The sequence below is a fragment of the Capricornis sumatraensis genome, chromosome 9, assembly GCF_032405125.1.
Source record: "Capricornis sumatraensis isolate serow.1 chromosome 9, serow.2, whole genome shotgun sequence".
NCBI lineage: Eukaryota > Metazoa > Chordata > Mammalia > Artiodactyla > Bovidae > Capricornis > Capricornis sumatraensis.
Genome location: NC_091077.1, coordinates 107549534 through 107567623, shown reverse-complemented (window position 1 = coordinate 107567623; position 18090 = coordinate 107549534). Strand labels below are relative to the sequence as shown.

The window sequence follows — 18090 nt, the reverse complement described above, 5'->3', positions numbered from 1 at the left end:
CTACCTCTGAGAACATTTCCCTCATACTTGAAAAAAAAAAGTGTATTCTGCTGTGTGGGGATGGAGTGTCCTGTAGATATCAAGTCCAACTGATCTTTTGTAGTGATTAAGCCCACTGTTGCCTTCATGATTCTACATCTGAATGACTTGTCCTTTGACGTGAGTGGGGTGTTGAAGCGCCTACTGCTCTCATAGCAGGCTTCCCAGGTGGCAGCAGTGGCCAGGAAGCCGCCTGCCAGGGCAGGAGACAGACGAGATGTGGGTTCAATCCCTGGGTCAGGAAGATTCCTGGGAGAAAGAAATGGGAAGCCACTCCAGTATTCTTGCCTGGAGAGTCTCATGGACAGAGGAGCCTGGTGGGCTACAGTCCATGGGGTCATAGAGAGTCAGACATGATTAAGCACACCTCTAGTAGTAGTATTATCATATTATTGGTGATTTTCCCCTGTATGTCCATTAATATTTGCTTTATGTATTTAATTGCTCCTGTATCTGTTACATATGTGTTAATAAATAAAAAATTCTCTTCTTATACTGATCTATTTACCATGATATAATACCCTTCTTTGTCTTTTTTTTAAATAGAGTTTGTTTTTGATTCTATTTTGTGTTATATGAGTATTGCTACACCCACTTGCTTGGCATATGTTTGCATGAAATATGTTTTTCCATCTCCTCATTTTCAGTCTCTGTATGATTTTAGCTCAGAATTGAATATCTTAAAAGCAACATAGAGGTGAGGTTTTTTTTTCTTTTCTTTTTTACTCGGTCAGTCACCACACATCCTTTGTTTGGAGCATTTACTCATTTGACATTTAAAGTGATTATTGGGGACTTCTCTGTAGTCCATGATTAAGAACCCACAATCCAGGCTTCTGGTTCAAGAGGGCGAAGTAGGTGGCCATGCGCTCATCTGCTACTGTGAGAGCACCAAAATCATACATAGCTGTTGAACAACCATCTACAGGAGGATGCCAGAACCTGCCAAAAAAAGATACCTCGCTTCCAAAGACAAAGAAGAAGCTACAGCAAGATGAGCAAGATGGCAGGACGGGCACAATTGTGATAAAATCAAATCCCACAGCTGCCAGGTGGGTGACCCACAAAGGGGAGGACAACAATATGAAAAAGTTCTCCCAAGGCTGTGGTTTTTCCAGGGGTCACGTATGGATGTGAGAGTTGTACTATAGAGAAAGCTGAGTGCCGAAGAATTAATACTTTTGAAGTGTGGTGTTGGAGAAGATTCTTGAGAGTCCCTTGGACTGCAAGGAGATTCAACCACTCCATCCTAAAGGAGATCAGTCTGAATATTCATTGGAAAAACTGATGTTGAAGCTGAAACTCCAATGCTTTGGCCACCTGATGTGAAAAGCTGACTCATTTGAAAAAACCCTAATGCTGGGAAGGATTGAAGGCAGGAGGAGAGGGGACGACAGAGGATGAGATGGTTGGACAGCATCACCGACTCAATGAACATGAGTTTGAGTAAACTCCAGGAGGTGGTGATGGACAGGGAGGCCTGGTGTGCCGCGGTCCATGGGGTCGCAGAGTTAGACATGACTGAGCAACTGAACTGAACTGAACTGTTGTGAAGGTTTGGAACCTCATGTCAGGCTTCCCAGCCTGGGGACCCAAGAAGGGACTGGAAATCCCCACGAAATCTGACCACAAAGGTCAGCGGGATTTGTTTACAAGACTTCCCATAGGACTGGGGGAAACAGAAACTCCAGTCTTGGATGGTACAAACAAAACCTTGCCTGCACCCAGACCCAGAGGAAAGGAGCAATGGCTCCACAGGAAACTGAACCAAACCTCCCTGCTAGTGTTGGAGGGTCTGCTGTGGAGGCGTGGGTAACCAGGGGCTCACCACAGGGACAGGGGTCTATCAGCAGCTGTCTGGGCAGGTCCCCTCTGAAGTAAGGGACCATAGACCCTATAGACCCAAGGGCTAGGCTGCCTCAGGCCAAAAACTACCACCTGCGAATGTGAAAGAGGAGAGCGAAAAGGTTGGCTTAAGGCTCAACATTCAGAAAACGAAGATCATGGCATCTGGTCCCATCACTTCATGGGAAATAGAGGGGGAAACAGTGGAAACAGTGTCAGACTTTATTTTTTGGGGGGCTCCCAAATCACTGCAGATGGTGACTGCAGCCATGAAATTAAAAGACGCTTACTCCTTGGAAGAAAAGTTATGACCAACCTAGATAGTATATTCAAAAGCAGAGACATTACTTTGCCGACTAAGGTCTGTCTAGTCAAGGCTATGGTTTTTCCTGTGGTCATGTATGGATGTGAGAGTTGGACTGTAAAGAAGGCTGAGCACTGAATTGATGCTTTTGAACTGTGGTGTTGGAGAAGAGTCTTGAGAGTCCCTTGGACTGCAAGGAGATCCAACCAGTCCATTCTGAAGGAGAACAGCCCTGGGATTTCTTTGGAAGGAATGATGCTGAAGCTGAAACTCCAGTACTTGGGCTACCTCATGCGAAGAGTTGACTCATTGGAAAAGACTCTGATGCTGGGAGGGACTGGGGGCAGAAGAAGAAGGGGACGACCGAGGATGAGATGGCTGGATGGCATCACGGACTCGATGGACGTGAATCTGAGTGAACTCCAGGAGTTCGTGATGGACAGGGAAGCCTGGCGTGCTGCGATTCATGGGGTTGCAAAGAGTCGGACACGACTAAGCTACTGAACTGAACTGAACTGATGTCAACGCCACCCATCAACAGATAATTGGATTAAAGCTTTTCTGAGCAAAGACCTGCCTACCAGAGTAAGAACCAGCTTTTCCCACCACCATCAGTCCCCCCATCAGGATGCTTACACAAGCCTCTTAGCCTCCTCCATCAGAGGGCAGACAGAAGAAGCAGAGAGAACCACAATCCTGCAGTGACTGAAACAAAACCACATTACATTTCATTATGATAAAAAGCAGGTAGTTACATCGCAGATGAAGGAACAAGATAAAACCCCAGAAACAACTAAATAAAGGGAAGCTAGGCAACCGTCCAGAAAAAGAATTCACAATAATGATAGTGAATGTGATTCAGGATCTTGGAAAAAGAATGGAGGCATGGATTGAGAAGATATGAGAAATGTTCACCAAAGACCTGAGAGAACTAAAGAACTTCTAAACAGAGATGAATAATACACTGCAAGGGACCCACAGCACAAAAGCCGAGGCAGGAGCACGGGGAAATGACCTGTTGGACGCAATGCTGGAAACCAATGCCACAAAACAGAATAAGAAAAGAGGATGAAAATAAATGAGGACAGCCTAAGAGGCCTCTGGGACAACGTTAAACACACCAGCATTCTTGCTATAGGGGTAGCAGAAGGAGAAGAGAGAGAGAAAGGCCCTGAGAAAATATTTGAAGAGATAATAGCTGAAAAATTCCCTAACATGGGAAAGGAAAAAATCAACCAAATCCCAGAAGCACATAGCGTGCCAGGCAGGATAAACCAAAGAAGGAACACATCAAAGCACAGAGTAATCAAACTGACAAAAATTAAAGACAGAGATAGAATATCAAAAGTAACAAGGGGAAAAGGACAAATAACATACAAGGGAACTCCCATCAGGACACCAGCTGATTTCTCAACAGAAAGTCTACAGGCCAGAAGGGAATGGCATGATATACTGATGTAAGGAAGATATACCCATTTTAATGCAGAGTTCCAAAGAATATCAAGGAGAGATAAGAAAGCCTTCCTCAGTGATCAGTGCAAAGACATAGAGAAAACAATAGAATGGGAAAGACGAGAGACGTCTTCAAGAATATTAGAGATACCAAGGGAACATTCCATGCAACGAGGGGCACAATAAAGGACAGAAATGGTATGGACCTAACAGAAGCAGAAGACACTAAGAAGAGGTGGCAAGAATACACAGAAGAACAATACAAAAAAGATCTTCAGTTCAGTTCAGTTCAGTCGCTCAGTCGTATCCGACTCTTTGCTACCCCATGAACTGCAGCACGCCAGGCCTCCCTGTCCATCACCACCTCCCGGAGTTCACCCAGACTCAGGTCCATCGAGTCCATGATGCCATCCAGCCATCTCATCCTCGGTCGTCCCCTTCTCCTCCTGCCCCCAATCCCTCCCAGCATCAGAGTCTTTTCCAATGAGTCAACTCTTCGCATGAGGTGGCCAAAGTACTGGAGCTTCAACTTTAGCATCATTCCTTCCAAAGAAATCCCAGGGCTGATCGCCTTCAGAATGGACTGGTTGGATCTCCTTGCAGTCCAAGGGACTCTCAAGAGTCTTCTCCAACACCACAGTTCAAAAGCACCAATTCTTCGGCGCTCAGCCTTCTTTACAGTCCAACACTCACATCCATACATGACCACAGGAAAAACCATAGCCTTGACTAGACAGACTTTAGTCGGCAAAGTAATGTCTCCGCTTTTGTATATGCTATCTAGGTTGGTCATAACTTTTCTTCCAAGGAGTAAGCGTCTTTTAATTTCATGGCTGCAATCACCATCTGCAGTGATTTGGGAGCCCCCAAAAATAAAGTCTGACACTGTTTCCGCTGTTTCCCCATCTATTTCCCATGAAGTGATGGGACCGGATGCCATGATCTTCGTTTTCTGAATGTTGAGCTTTAAGCCAGCTTTTTCACTCTCCTCTTTCACTTTCATCAAGAGGCTCTTTAGCTCCTCTTCAATTTCTGCCATAAGGGTGGTGTCATCTGTATGTGTGAGGTTATTGATATTTCTCCCAGCAATCTTGATTCCAGCTTGTGTTTCTTCCAGTCCAGCGTTTCTCATGATGTACTCTGCATATAAGTTAAACAAGCAGGGTGACAATATACAGCCTTGACGTACTCCTTTTCCTGTTTGGAACCAGTCTGTTGTTCCATGTCCAGTTCTAACTGTTGCTTCCTGACCTGCATACAGATTTCTCAAGAGGCAGGTTAGGTGGTCTGGTATTCCCATCTCTTTCAGAATTTTCCACAGTTTATTGTCATCCAGACAGTCAAAGGCTTTGGCATAGTCTATAGAGCAGATATAGATGTTTTTCTGAAACTCTTTTGCTTTTTCCCTGATCCAGTGGATGTTGGCAATTTGATCTCTGGTTACTCTGCCTTTTCTAAAACCAGCTTGAACATTAGGGAGTTCAAGCTGATCTTCAAAAAAGATCTCCACAACCCAGATAATCACGATGGTGTGATCACTCATCTAGAGCCAGACATCCTGGAATGTGAAGTCAAGTGGGCCTTAGAAAGCATCATGATGAACAAAGCTAGTGGAGGTGATGGAATTCCAGTGGAGCTATTTCAAATCCTGAAAGATGATGCTGTGAAAGTGCTGGACGCAATATACCAGCAAATCTGGAAAACTCAGTAGTGGCCACAGGACTGGGAAAGATCTGTTTTCATTCTAATCCCAAAGAAAGGCAATTTAAAGAATGTTCAAACTACCGCACAATTGCACTCATCTCACACGCTAGTGAAGTAATGCTCAAAATTCTCCAAGCCAGGCTTCAACAATACATGAACCGTGAACTTCCAGATTTTCGACCTGGACTTAGAAAAGGCAGAGGAACTAGAGATCAAAATGCCAACAGCTGTTGGATCATTGAAAAAGCAAGAAAGTTCCAGAAAAACATCTATTTCTGTTTTATTGACTATGCCAAAGCCTTTGACTGTGTGGATCACAATAAACTGTGGAAAATTCTGAAAGAGATGGGAATACCAGACCACCTGACCTGCCTCTTGAGAAATCTGTATGCAGGCCAGGAAGCAACAGTTAGAACTGGACATGGAACAACAGACTGTCTCCAAATAGGAAAAGGAGTACGTCAAGGCTGTATATCGTCACCCTGCTTATTTAACTTATATGCAGAGTACATCATGAGAAATGCTGGACTGGAAGAAACACAAGCTGGAATCAAGATTGCTGGGAGAAATATCAATAACCTCAGATATGCAGATGACACCACCATTATGGCAGAAAGCAAAGAAGAACTAAAGAGCCTCTTGATGAAAGTGAAAGAGGAGAGTGAAAAAGCTGGCTTAAAGCTCAACATTCAGAAAACGAAGATCATGGCATCCGGTCCCATCATTTCATGGGAAATAGATTGGGAAACAGTGGAAACAGTGTCAGACTTTATTTTTGGGGGCTCCCAAATCACTGCAGATGGTGATTGCAGCCATGAAATTAAAAGATGCTTACTCCTTGGAAGAAAAGTTATGACCAACCTAGATAGCATATTGAAAGCAGAGACATTACTTTGCCGACTAAAGTCTGTCTAGTCAAGGCTATGGTTTTTCCTGTGGTCATGTATGGATGTGAGAGTTGGACTGTGAAGATGGCTGAGCGCCAAAGAATTGATGCTTTTGAACTGTGGTGTTGGAGAAGACTCTTGAGAGTCCCTTGGACTGCAAGGAGATCCAACCAGTCCATTCAGAAGGAGATCTTTGGAAGGAATGATGCTAAAGCTGAAACTCCAGTACTTTGGCCACCTCATGCAAAGAGTTGACTCTTTGGAAAGGACTCTGATGCTGGGAGGGATTGGGGGCAGGAGGAGAAGGGGACGACAGAGGATGAGATGGCTGGATGGCATCATGGACTCGATGGATGTGAGTCTGAGTGAACTCCGGGAGTTGGTGATGGACAGCGAGGCCTGGCATGCTGCGATTCATGGGGTCGCAGAGTCAGACATGACTGAGCGACTGAATGAACTGAATGTATGACTGAATAACTCACACAAAATAACTTTTTGAAATTTAGAATGTTTATCCTTTTGCCAGTTTTTCTAAATGTCCTATGGATAATAACATATACAAAATTTTACATATATTTGTATAGAATATGATTAATATAAATTAATTAAATATAAATATATTATATATTATTAATAACATCATTCAAGGTGCTCCTATGCTCATTTTTTCTGCATTTGATAAAGTATTCTCAGAAAATTGTTGATATGTCTCACTATGATAATATATTTTTACTTTTCCCTTGTATGTCTTCTGATTTTTGCTTTGTGTATCTTTGCTTCTTTTAAGGTGTCTAATGGTTCATGCTATCTTCTTTGTGAACTGTAGCCTCTATCATTAAAAATATTCATCTTTGTTTCATATTTAAAATAAATAAAATTAAATTTGAATTGAAAAACAAAAAAGAATCCACCTTCCAATGCAGGCGACATGGGTTTGATGGCTGGTTGGGGAACTGAGATGCCAGCTACCGGGAGAGCGCCTGGCCAATGCCACATCAGAGAAAGAGAGCCCACAGACTGTGACCAAGACTTGGCACAGCCAAACAAGCACCGGAAATGCTCAGTGACCATCGATTGGTAAATACGCCATTTTTTCACTTGTTTCCTGGTTATGTTCATAGTTCCTTCTCATTTCTTTTCGCTTCTTTCCTTGTGGGTTGATGTTTTTCTTTAGTGGTGTGCTTGGTCCTTTTCCTATGGTTTTTGTGTATCTATTATACGGTTTTGTTTTGTGGTTACCAAAGGATTCAAATATATCGACCTAGAACAATATCTGCTTGTTTTAAACTGGCAGTCATTCAGGGTCGAAAAGAATTGGAAGCATTACTGCACCTGTACTTTTGCTCCTCTCCCCTGCACTGTGTGCTTCTTGATGTCATTCTCTGCATCTTCATGCTCGTCCCTCCTCTGTTTCCGGTAGTTAGTGCTGATCTTACTTTTTGGTCTTTTAATCTTTGTGCTAATTTATTTAAGTGGTTGATTCATAGCCTTTGGTATACATTTACTTTACTTGTGGGATTTTTTATTTCCTGTAGATTCTTACTTCTTGTCGTAGCCATTTCTTTTCCACTTAGAGAAGACTCTCTATATCTTTTAGGGCAGGTTTAGTATTGATGAACTCCTTTCATTCTGAGAAATTCATTGTCACTTCTTTAATTCTAAATCATAATCTTGTTGAGTAGAATACCCTGGAGTTCACTGTTGGCAAAAGCAGACTTTGAACAGACCATGATAGAAGCAGGATTGGGAGAGAACTGGGCCAGAGCCCTGTGAGCACCAGGGTGGAAAGCGGGTTGATTGCAGCCTGACCTCAGCTTGGTTCATTCTGTCCTGCAACAGGAGCTTCTCAGCTGTGGAGTTGGAATGCAAGGCCTCTTGAAAAAAATGGACCCTGTTCCTTACTGAGAAAGTATGAAGGTTCTGGTTGAATCAATGCAACAAGGTTGTTGTGTAACCTGAGTGTCCAGAGCTAAAAACCTTGTGACTGTTGTGAAGAACCAAGTACTGTATTAAATTTGGGTAAAAATTTCAACCTTTTTAGCCTTCCTATTTGGAGAAAGTATAACCCTTTAAATAAAAATATTATTAACATAGAAATTATATAGAGCTCCTAAAATTCTGTTATGCTGGTAGAATGTTGCTAGTCCTATTTCTCGTAATTATCTTAAATTGTAACCTGCCTGCCAGTGCAGGAGACAGAAGAGACCCGGGTTCTATCGCTGGGTCCAGAAGGTCTGCGGAAGAGAGCCATGGCAACCTGCTGCAGGATTCCTGCGTGAGAATCCCCGTGGACAAATGAGCCTGGTGGGCTGCAGTCCCCAGGGCCGCAGAGAGGGGCACGCAGTGGCTGAGCACGCACACACACTACCTGCCACACCGGTGGCCACACTTCTTTCAACTGCACTGTAATCAGATCTTCAAGCTTGACCTTTCAAAGGTCTTTTGCCATTTATTGTTATACTCTGATGCTTTTGCAAAATTCTTCATCTTCAAGAAGACTCATGGAAAGGACTTTGTGAGAAGTGCAGGCTTCTGAGAACTCTCAGATCATACTATCAAACTGGATAAGAAATTAGAGAATTCTAATAAGGAGATCCAACCAGTCCATTCTGAAGGAGACCAGCCCTGGGATTTCTTTGGAAGGAATGATACTAAAGCTGAAACTCCAGTACTTTGGCCACCTCATGCGAAGAGTTCACTCACTGGAAAAGACTCTGATGCTGGGAGGGGTTGGGGGCAGGAGGAGAAGGGGACGACAGACGATGAGATGGCTGAATGGCATCACTGACTCGATGGACGTGAGTCTGAGTGAACTCTGGAAGTTGGTGATGGACAGGGTGGCCTGGTGTGCTGCGATTCACGGGGTCGCACAGAGTTGGACACGACTGAGTGACTGAACTGAACTGAACTGAACTGAATGGAAAATCCAATGGCTTCATAAAACTATTAACAGAAGATTAGGATCAGGAATTAGTTAAATAGGACTGAGTGGACCTGTAAGTATGGTTATAATTCTTTGGTTTTGTCTGAAATATTACTGTTTTTTACCTGTGTTTTCCAGATATAAGGAAGGTTTTAAACTACACCCCTACAAATAGAATTGAAACTGTCTTTCCTCGCTACCTGATCTCTCCAGAATTTGGAAACTCTTAGGCTCCCAGAAGCTTTCTCAGATGTGCATGTGTGTGCTAAGTCTTTTTAGCCATGTCCAACTCTTTGGGACTCTGTGGACTGCAGCCCACCAGGCTCCTCTGTCTGTGGGATTGTCCAGGCAAGATACTGGAGAGGGTTGCCATGCCCTTCTCCGGGGATCTTCCTGACCTAGGGATCGAACCCATATCTCTTATATCCCCTGCACTGGCAGGCAGGTTCTTTACCAGTAGCGCCACCTGGGAAGCCCTTTCTCAGGTATAAGGAAGGTCAACTTCTAACAGGTGCCAGAATCTCAAGGTATTTCAGGACCTCCAGATGAGAAGGATTCACTCGAATCTATCATCCAAATTTATAGATATCACAGGTGAAAACTGTAACACATCCCTGTTGTGACTTTCCTGGCCCTGAAAGGTTTTTTGTGTGTGTGTGTGTGTTTTTTTTTTTAGTTCAATCTGATCGCTTATGAAAAGCTTCAACAGAACCAATTTAAAAGCCTATTGATCAATTTACCACAGACTTATTTCACAAACAGATTAGTCTTAATTTGGCCATATTTGGTAGAAGTAAGGGTAATTTTAAAGAGAAAACAGATGTTTTAGTGAATATTAAATTCTAGTTTTATCCATGGAGGTCTGTATTCACTGGCTAAGACTCACTTTCTAGACAGTTACTTGTGAAGTTTAGTTTCTGAACAGACACTCTGAGTTTGTTTCTGAAGTTTGTCTAGCTTTGGATGAAGATCTGATTCACCGTGACCAGCAACTGGGAGATGACGCATCCTGGAAAAGATATCAGGTAACAGCCTCTTTATAGCCGCCTTGGAAACCATGCCAGGCTGCTCCTGGATGAACGGCAACTCCTGGTTTTGACACCTGATTGCAACTCAGACAGGCGCAACCGCACCAGGATGAGCAGATGGCGGCATCTGAAACAGACAGATGACTCAAGATGCGGAACTAGGCCTGTGTGCTGACCTTTGACAGTTGCTCACACTTGTGCTTATGAACCAAATGTATCTTGTCTTTGTGCTCAATCTTAGGCAAGTTTCAAAAATAAATAAAATTGCTGTTTATGGCCAAATACCTATGTTCATTACTCCTCGATTGCCTTGTTGGATTTTTCCTCTCCAGGGCCCTAACTGGATGGCTCTTGGAAATTTTTAAAGAAAAGAAACTCTGGCACCACACAAGCTAATGTTATCACCAGTATAACTGAGACTTTCTGATCCAGCCAATTAATAACGCCTATTCTCAACCTGGCCATAAATACTCCTTTTCAGGAGGTGTTATATTTTGGGTAGCTCCTAACAGGCCCCAGTGGATTTTCTCAACAAGTTTATGACATTGGCTCTCCCCAGGTTGTTTAGGAAGATATATAATTGGTTTCCCTTGGGCTCAAGGTCACCTACAAGTAACCTTGGAAACAGCTCCGGCCAGTCTGCCAATCTGCATTTAATACAGGCACACTGAGCTCAGTCAGTTTTCCAAAAGTATGATCATTTGATCACAGTGTTTGTTCCTTCACTTAGAACAGAAGATATTACTCATGTAGAGGCTTTAACAGAATTCACTCAGCAAGCTTTGAATGACAGTAACCAACCCATTAGGGTCTCAGTTTGGGAGTCTCCATGATGGGAAAAGCAGTCTCGGGAATTCACAGCCCTCAGCACTTTAGCTGCTTCCCAAGGAGGAATTTGGCGTGCTGCCATCTGTGGGGTCACAGAGTCGGACATAACTGAGCGACTGAACGGAACTGAATGGGGAATTTGTGCTGTAATATGTACTGAGTGCTGTGTCTTTATACCTGGTGAGTCTTCAAATGTAACTAGCCTTACAACCCACGTGAAGCGTCACACCTCTGCTCGGAACGATTCTCTTCCCTTAGAGGAAGCACCAGGAAAATGCTTTGGTTTAGGAGGATCTTGGCTTAAGTTTTTGCTAATGATGTTGTTAATCCTACAGGCAATTTTAGTTACACTTTGTGGAACTTACAAGGTAATAGTTTCTTTTATGCTATGTGTCACTTGCTTATACCAAGATAGTATGTTTATATTTTCAATCAAATGAAAATATAGATTATGCCAATAGTTCTCGATAAAATAATAGGCATACACAATGTGCATGTGAGAAAAATTGGTTAAAGTCTTACTGGACAACCTAGAATTGACTGTCAGTCCTTGCCAAACATTCTGCTAGTATAAATAACCCCATAAAAACAGAACCAACATATTAGCACTTGGTATCAAGGGATATGACAGACCCAGGGAAGGAAAGCAACTACCCTAGAAAATATTTGCTCACCCACTGCTTTCTATCAAGTGATGAATGATCAAAGGGGGGAAATTGTGAAATAAAATTCATATTTTATGACAAGACAAGAAGCATTTAAATAAAAAATTTTTTTGTTTACCGTTTGGTTTCCTCTCTCCCCTCTACTGCACATGACACAATGACCAAACCTCCTCCATTAGAAGTACCTGCTCAGCCACAAAAAGCAACATTTTCCTGGCATCAGTAGGACAGCGCCTTAAAAGATAACATTGCTTCTAGGCTTGTAAGGGACCATGATGATGCTTAGATATGGACCATGTAAACTGTCAACGATAAGTCATTTAATGCATATCCCTCTGCCTCAAAACAACTTGTATTACTGTGTCTTGAATTCAAATGGGCAGAATAGTTCTCAGAGCTTTTTTTATCAATAAAAAATAAATGAGACTTTTTTATCAACAGTGGTGTCTGGCCATTGAATTTCTGTTTGGTTAGCTTAGTGCTTATCTAATGATCAGACTGAGATTTCCTTAAATGCCTGGAATCAGTATGTCTCCCAGGGTTTGTTGAGTGTCTGGTGTACGTGTTTGGGTCACGGTTCAGCACCAAGCCAGGCAGTTGACAGTTTCCCATTAGTCTTCATTTCTTACTTATGCAAAGCCTCAAGATCAGCCTTCGTTGTTGTTGTTCAATTGCTCAGTCATGTCCCACTCTTTGAGACCCCATGGACTGCGGCATACCGTGCTTCCCTGTCCTTCACCATCTCCCGGAGCTTGCACAAACTCATGTCCATTGAGTCGGTGATGCCATCCAACCATCTCCTACTCTGTCATCCGCTTCTCCTCCTGCCTTCAGTCTTTCCCAGCATCAGGGTCTTTTGCAATGAGTCGGCTCCTCGCCTCAGGTGACCAAAGTATTGGAGCTTCGGCTTCAGCATCAGTCCTTCCAATGAGTATTCAGGGTTGATTTCCTTTAGGATTGACTGGTTTGATCTCCCTGCAGTCCCAAGGACTCTCAAGAGTGAATATTCAGGGCCTTCTCAAGTCTTGCCCAAGTTTATGCACTGCTTAGCATAATCCTTGGCATGCGTGTTGGTTTCTGGATTCTTATGAATGTGCTGGAGCTTAAAAGCTTCTACAGACATTCTCCAGCTTTTCCTTCTAAGCTTTCTGTTTAACCAATTTTGCTGCTCCAAACTGTTTCCACTGCCTAAGGTGTGGCAGAGTTAATCAATTCCCTCTCAGTGTTTGTTTGCTTCTTTTTTGACAAGCGCTTCTGGGGAAAAAGCTTTCCCAGCCTTGCAAGTGAGATTTTCTGGGGAACCAGCAGATCGGTCAAATGATGACTCTTCTCTTGGAAATAGGCTCTGAAGGAGCTACAGCCTCATTCTACCTTGTCTGGTATCTGCCACTATGCTCCTTTTCACCACGATTGTCAGCTATTATTTTTCAGTGCAACAGTGGAGCTGGAGTTGAGGAGATTGGATTAGAGTAAGCTATTTTCTTGAATAAATGCTTCCTAGGTTGCTGCAAGCCCTTGGTTGATTTCCAGAGTTCTGAAAAAGTTGACTCTGATAATTTTGCCAGCTTTCTCATCACTTTTATGGAGAAAATAATTTTCAGAGGTGCTTACATCTCCATTTTTGTGATGTAACTCTAAGGTTATAATTCAAATTCAGGTCCTCTCCCTTGCTGACCAATCCTCCACCTATTACATCTGTGGTTCTCAGACTTTACATGCATCAGAATCACCTCAAAGGCTAAAATACAGATTGCTGGACTCCACACCTAGAGTTTCCAAGTCAGGTCTGAAGTTGGACCTACCTGAGAATTTGCATTTTAAAAACATTAATGCTGATTCTGTTGGTATGGGGATCACACCTCAAGAACTACTGCATTCTATCCTGTAGAAATCAAAAGTGGCGCCTTCATTTCATTGCCATAGGCAGTGCTTCCCCTCTCCGAAATCAACAATAATACATATAAATCATTAATACATATCTGAACTGAGGTGTTGGAGAAGACTCTTGAGAGTCCCTTGGACAGCAAGGAGATCCAACCAGTCCATCCTAAAGGAAATCAGTCCTGAATATTCACTGGAAGGACTGAGGCTGAAGCTGAAACTCCAATACTTTGGCCACCTGATTCGAAGAACTGACTCATTGGAAAAGACCCTGATGCTGGGAAAGATTGAAGGCAGGAGGAGAAGGGGACGACAGAGGATGGGATGGTTGGATGACATCACTGACTCAACGGACATGAGTTTGAATAAGCTCCAAGAGTTAGTGATGGACAGGGAGGCCTGGCGTGCTGCAGTCCATGGGGTCACAAGAGTCAGACACAACTAAGTGACTGAACTGAACTGATATACCTATATTTATCTATCTATCTATCTATATTATACAATACATAAGTATTTAGTACTTACTACATGCTAGGTATTGAAACATGGGGAGAGGGACATGGCACAACCTTTGAAAAAAATGGCATAGCCCATATTTACCTAACAGGGGAGATACAATGATTCCGAAGGTAGTTTTTCCAAAGTGGGGCTCGTCCATTGCACTCCGGCTGTGCTGACCTCTGTGATCTCCCCAAATGTGGGAAACACGGCTGCATGGTTTGTGGTAGTGGGGAACTCTCCCCCCAGGGGAAAAAAAAAAGAATAACATAGCCCAAGATACAACATAAACAGATTGTAACCAAATGGGTCCAAGATGTCAGATAAGTCAATTTCGACTAGACCTTAATCCTCAATATATGCTCTTTGTAATACATCAACAAGCTAAACGACAAACCCAGAGGCACCATGGCAGTTCCACAGGAGCTAGTATGCAGTGAGAGTATAGCCTTTTGATTCTAGAATACATGGAGTGTTTTTCAAAGAGTAACATAGATCGATTCTGATGCCTTGGGACATGCATGCAGGATTAAAAAAAAAGACAACATAGTGAGAGCGATTCCTATTTTGGTTCTATTTTTGTCTCCTTTGATTACATCATGATAAAAATACCATTTCTCTGCTTGCTTTTAAACTATGTTTCTAGTGCTTGGTAACCTTCCGTTTTTCACAGGCAGTAGGTTTTAGGCTTAGAGATTTTAGTAGAAAAAATGTTCTTTAATTCCCAGAATTTAAAAGCTTTGCTTTATGTTCACTTCTCCTTCAGTTGCTTTCAACTTGGGAGAGGTGATACAGGCTTTCAATTTACAGTAATTTACGAAGCCTCCCTCTTAAAGAAATTGAAGGAAAAACACATTTATTTAAAGAAAATAAATACTACTGTGAATGTATACACAGATATGATATGGAAGAGATTAAAACTTGGAAAACCCTGCCCCAACAAACAGGTTAGTGTGTCCAATTGGATCAGTATAGTTAGTTAGTTAGTTCAGTTGCTCAGTCATGTCCCACTCTTTGCGATCCCATGAATCGCAGCACGCCAGGCCTCCCTGTCCATCATCCTAAAAGGAAACAAGGGAAACGTGACTAAAGTATCAGTTCTTCAAAGAGGAAGAGACTTGGATGGAGAAAGAGCAACACCTGTGAAACGGAGAAATATCAAGCAGGAAATGGTTTCTTGGTAAGAAATGTACTACATCAGTGGGCTGAGAGTTTCATTCCACAAACTGCCCAGCCAATTCTCATAGTCCAACTTTTATAGTAAACTTGAGATACTTTTGTTTTCATCAACAGTAGTCCGGGTTCCCTGGCAGCTGGGTTCCTGGCAGGAGGTTTTGCAGTTGCCAGGGACAGCACAGGAAGTGGGGCTCTTGACTCTTGGTGCAGGTGATAAGATAAATGCATCCTGGGCACTGGGTGCGTGTGTGGTGGGGGTGAAGGGGCTTGTGGTAAGATGGGAGGAGAGAGGGACTGTAATCACAGAAGCAGACAGGTTCAACATGAAAAAAGGACATGTTTGTATTTTGGTTTCAAGTGATGGGAGCTGATACTTACCAGCTTGACAACCCATCAGCCCCAAGGTGCAAACTGGAAGCCTCTGGTCAGGCCATGGCTATACAGAGGAAACGTAGGCATCCCCATATAACCCGCCCCCACCCCAAGAGAATCAGAAATGAGGGTACAGACGACTGCCTGCTGGACTGTGGGGTGGGAGGGGAGAAGGCCAAGGTGGGCAGGGAGGGAGAGCTGCCCTTCTTCCTTCTGCTAGCTTCTCTCGGTCTACCCATGACGCCGGGAGACCTTAATCTTGTTAGTTAGGTCTAACAAGATTAACAGTCAAATCCTAACAGTCAAATTAGGATTGATTTTGGAAACTGTGGTGTTGGAGAAGACTCTTGAGAGTCCGTTGGACAGCAAGGAGATCCAACCAGTACATCCTAAAGGACATCAGTCCTGAATATTCATTGGAAGGACTAATGCTGAAGCTGAAACTCCAATACTTTGGCTACCTGATGCGAACAACCGACTCATTGGAAAAGACCCTTATGCTGGGAAAGATTGAAGGCGGGAGAAGGGGACGACAGAGGATGAGATGGTTGGATGGTATCACCGACTAGCAAGCTCACGGGGTTGGTGATGGACAGGGAGGCCTGGCGTGCTGCAGTCCAGGGGGTCGCAGAGTCGGACAGGACTGAGCGCCTGGACTGACCGAGGACTGATTTTGATACCTCCCTCTCGCGTGCTGCGCCTTCATTTCTCAAAGCCTAACTGCGCCAGTCCTTCTCCAGATCTCGGCACGGCCTCCCTTCCCCTGAGAGCCCGCCCTCGTCTCCCCGCTCAACCCACTGGAGGCCTAGCGGGCCCGGCCCGGCCAGGCGCCCCGCCCCCTCAAACGTCGCAGTGCTGCAGGGAAAGGGGGCGGGGCCGGGCGGGGGTGGGGTTTGTCCTTCCGCTCTAGGGCCAATCGGCGAGGGTCCCCCTTACCGAGACGGGGGAGCGGGGGGCAAAGACGAGACGAGTGTTTTCCCCTTCTCCGCCACGTCCCAACTACTGACGCGCGCCCACTTCTCAGGTTCCGATTGGGCATGCGGCTTACCCCCGCAGCGGCCTGTTAAGCCTATTGGTCGAGTCCGCTTTGGGGGCGGGGGCTTGCGTGCTCCCCGCCCTCGCCTGCGCCGCGGCGCAAGGGGCGGGGCGCGCCGCCGCCGCCGGTGTTTCCGCCGCCGCCGGCTGCTGCGCGTTGGGCGGGGGAGGAGTCGGAGGCGGAGAAGAAGGCGGTGGCGGCGGGTGGAGGACCGGGCGCCGTCCTCGCTCCGGAGCCGCTTCTCAGCTCGGTGAGGGGATTGCTTTCATTTTCTTTAAATGAGGCTGGTCCCGGCGTCTGGCGTGCGAGGGGCACGGCCGGGAAGCTGCCGCCTCCGCCGCCGGCGTCTCTCCGCCCCGGCCCTCGAGCGGGGCCCGTCCGCGGCCCGCCGCGCCGGCCATGGTGGGTGGGGTCCCTGGCTGGGAGAGGCCGTCCTCGCCGCCTGGGCCCGCTCCTCCAGCGGCGGCCGCGGGGCCTCCGCAGGCCGCTGCCCCTCGCTGCCCTTGGCGGCTGGGCCCGCGAGCGCTGCCTTTCTCCGTCAGCGCGGCTGAGGAGAGCGTCTGCCCCGGCGCGCTCACCGCCCCCGGCGCCCCGTGGGGAGCCCCCCGCTCAGCCCGCTCACCCGGCCCGCGGGGAGCCCCCTCCCGCGCGCCCCTCTGGAGAGCCCCGCGCGCCCGCGGTCCGTCGCCCCGTGTGGAGACCCCCCCCCCGGTGACCCCCGGCCGGGCACCCCGTTAGAGCCGAGCCGTCGGACGCCGCGGGCCTGCGGCAGCTCCGCGCCCCCGAGAGCCGCCCGCGGCCGTCGCCCCCTGCCCCGCAGTCGTCCCCGAGGCTCGGGCGCGCAGCCCCGCGCCCCCCGCGCCCCCGGCAGCGCGCGGGGTCAGGGCCGGCCCCCGCCCCGGCCTGGCTCGGCGGGACGGCTCGGCAGTGGCTCTGCGCGTCCAGGCGCTGAGCGCCGCTCGGACCGAGGCCAGCAGGAGACGGGAGCCTTCTTCACTGCGAGGGAGAGCTGTTGAGAAGACCTCTCTCCAGGCCTTTTTTTTTTCCTCTTTTTTTTCTAACAGACGCATAGGCTCTGCGTTGAGTCGGCTGCTTCCGGGAAAGTTGTTTTTTTAAAGGCCTAATATAGTCTTATTTTTTATCATGACCTGTTTGGTAAGTTAGATTTCTTTACATTGGCAGCCCCTTTTGGTGAAGACTATAGATCATTTGCAGAGTGTGTGAATAAACACGAAGATAAACATCTAAAAGATTTTTAACGAACGTTTGGACTTTTTTCCCACATGTCTTCTGGAATTTATTATTTTTATATGAAGTAATTTTAATTTTTAAAATTCAGTTACAGACATGCAAACTAGATGTAAAATTTCAGCAATGCCGAAAATGAACCATTAAACTACAATGTGAACATTGCTGTTTGTCCTCCCGTCTCATCCCAGAGTCTAGAACAAT

The 18090-nt window shown here is 45.6% G+C and overlaps 2 protein-coding genes and 1 pseudogene across 3 annotated transcripts in view; all 3 read left to right on the top strand.

The window, feature by feature from the left end:
• Nucleotides 1–903: 903 nt before the first annotated feature.
• Nucleotides 904–17353, top strand: LOC138086367 (basic salivary proline-rich protein 2-like). The gene is made up of 3 exons (XM_068981133.1): nucleotides 904–1091; nucleotides 16343–16888; nucleotides 16948–17353. The coding sequence occupies exons 1-3, from the start codon at nucleotides 904–906 to the stop codon at nucleotides 17351–17353; spliced, it is 1140 nt and encodes a 379-aa protein (XP_068837234.1).
• LOC138086730 (U1 spliceosomal RNA) lies at nucleotides 14149–14300 on the top strand (annotated as a pseudogene).
• The window catches only part of PJA2 (praja ring finger ubiquitin ligase 2), a 79048-nt gene continuing 77776 nt past the window's right edge, over nucleotides 16819–18090 (top strand). Inside the window, exon 1 of one of the 2 annotated variants that reach the window (XM_068979709.1) lies at nucleotides 16819–16888. The gene's annotated coding sequence lies outside the window, so the exon portion shown is untranslated. The remainder of the gene's footprint in view (nucleotides 16889–18090) is intronic. The other variant, XM_068979710.1, reaches the window with a different exon arrangement.

What these genes read in the sequence shown, in the direction of transcription:
- LOC138086367 (XM_068981133.1), top strand. Translation starts at nt 904, where the DNA reads ATGCGCTCATCTGCTACTGTGAGAGCACCAAAATCATACATAGCTGTT. An exon ending in TCAAATCCCACAGCTGCCAG is followed by an intron (nt 1,092 to 16,342) that starts GTGGGTGACCCA and finishes GTCCTTCTCCAG; the next exon opens with ATCTCGGCACGGCCTCCCTT. An exon ending in CGGAGCCGCTTCTCAGCTCG is followed by an intron (nt 16,889 to 16,947) that starts GTGAGGGGATTG and finishes CTGGCGTGCGAG; the next exon opens with GGGCACGGCCGGGAAGCTGC.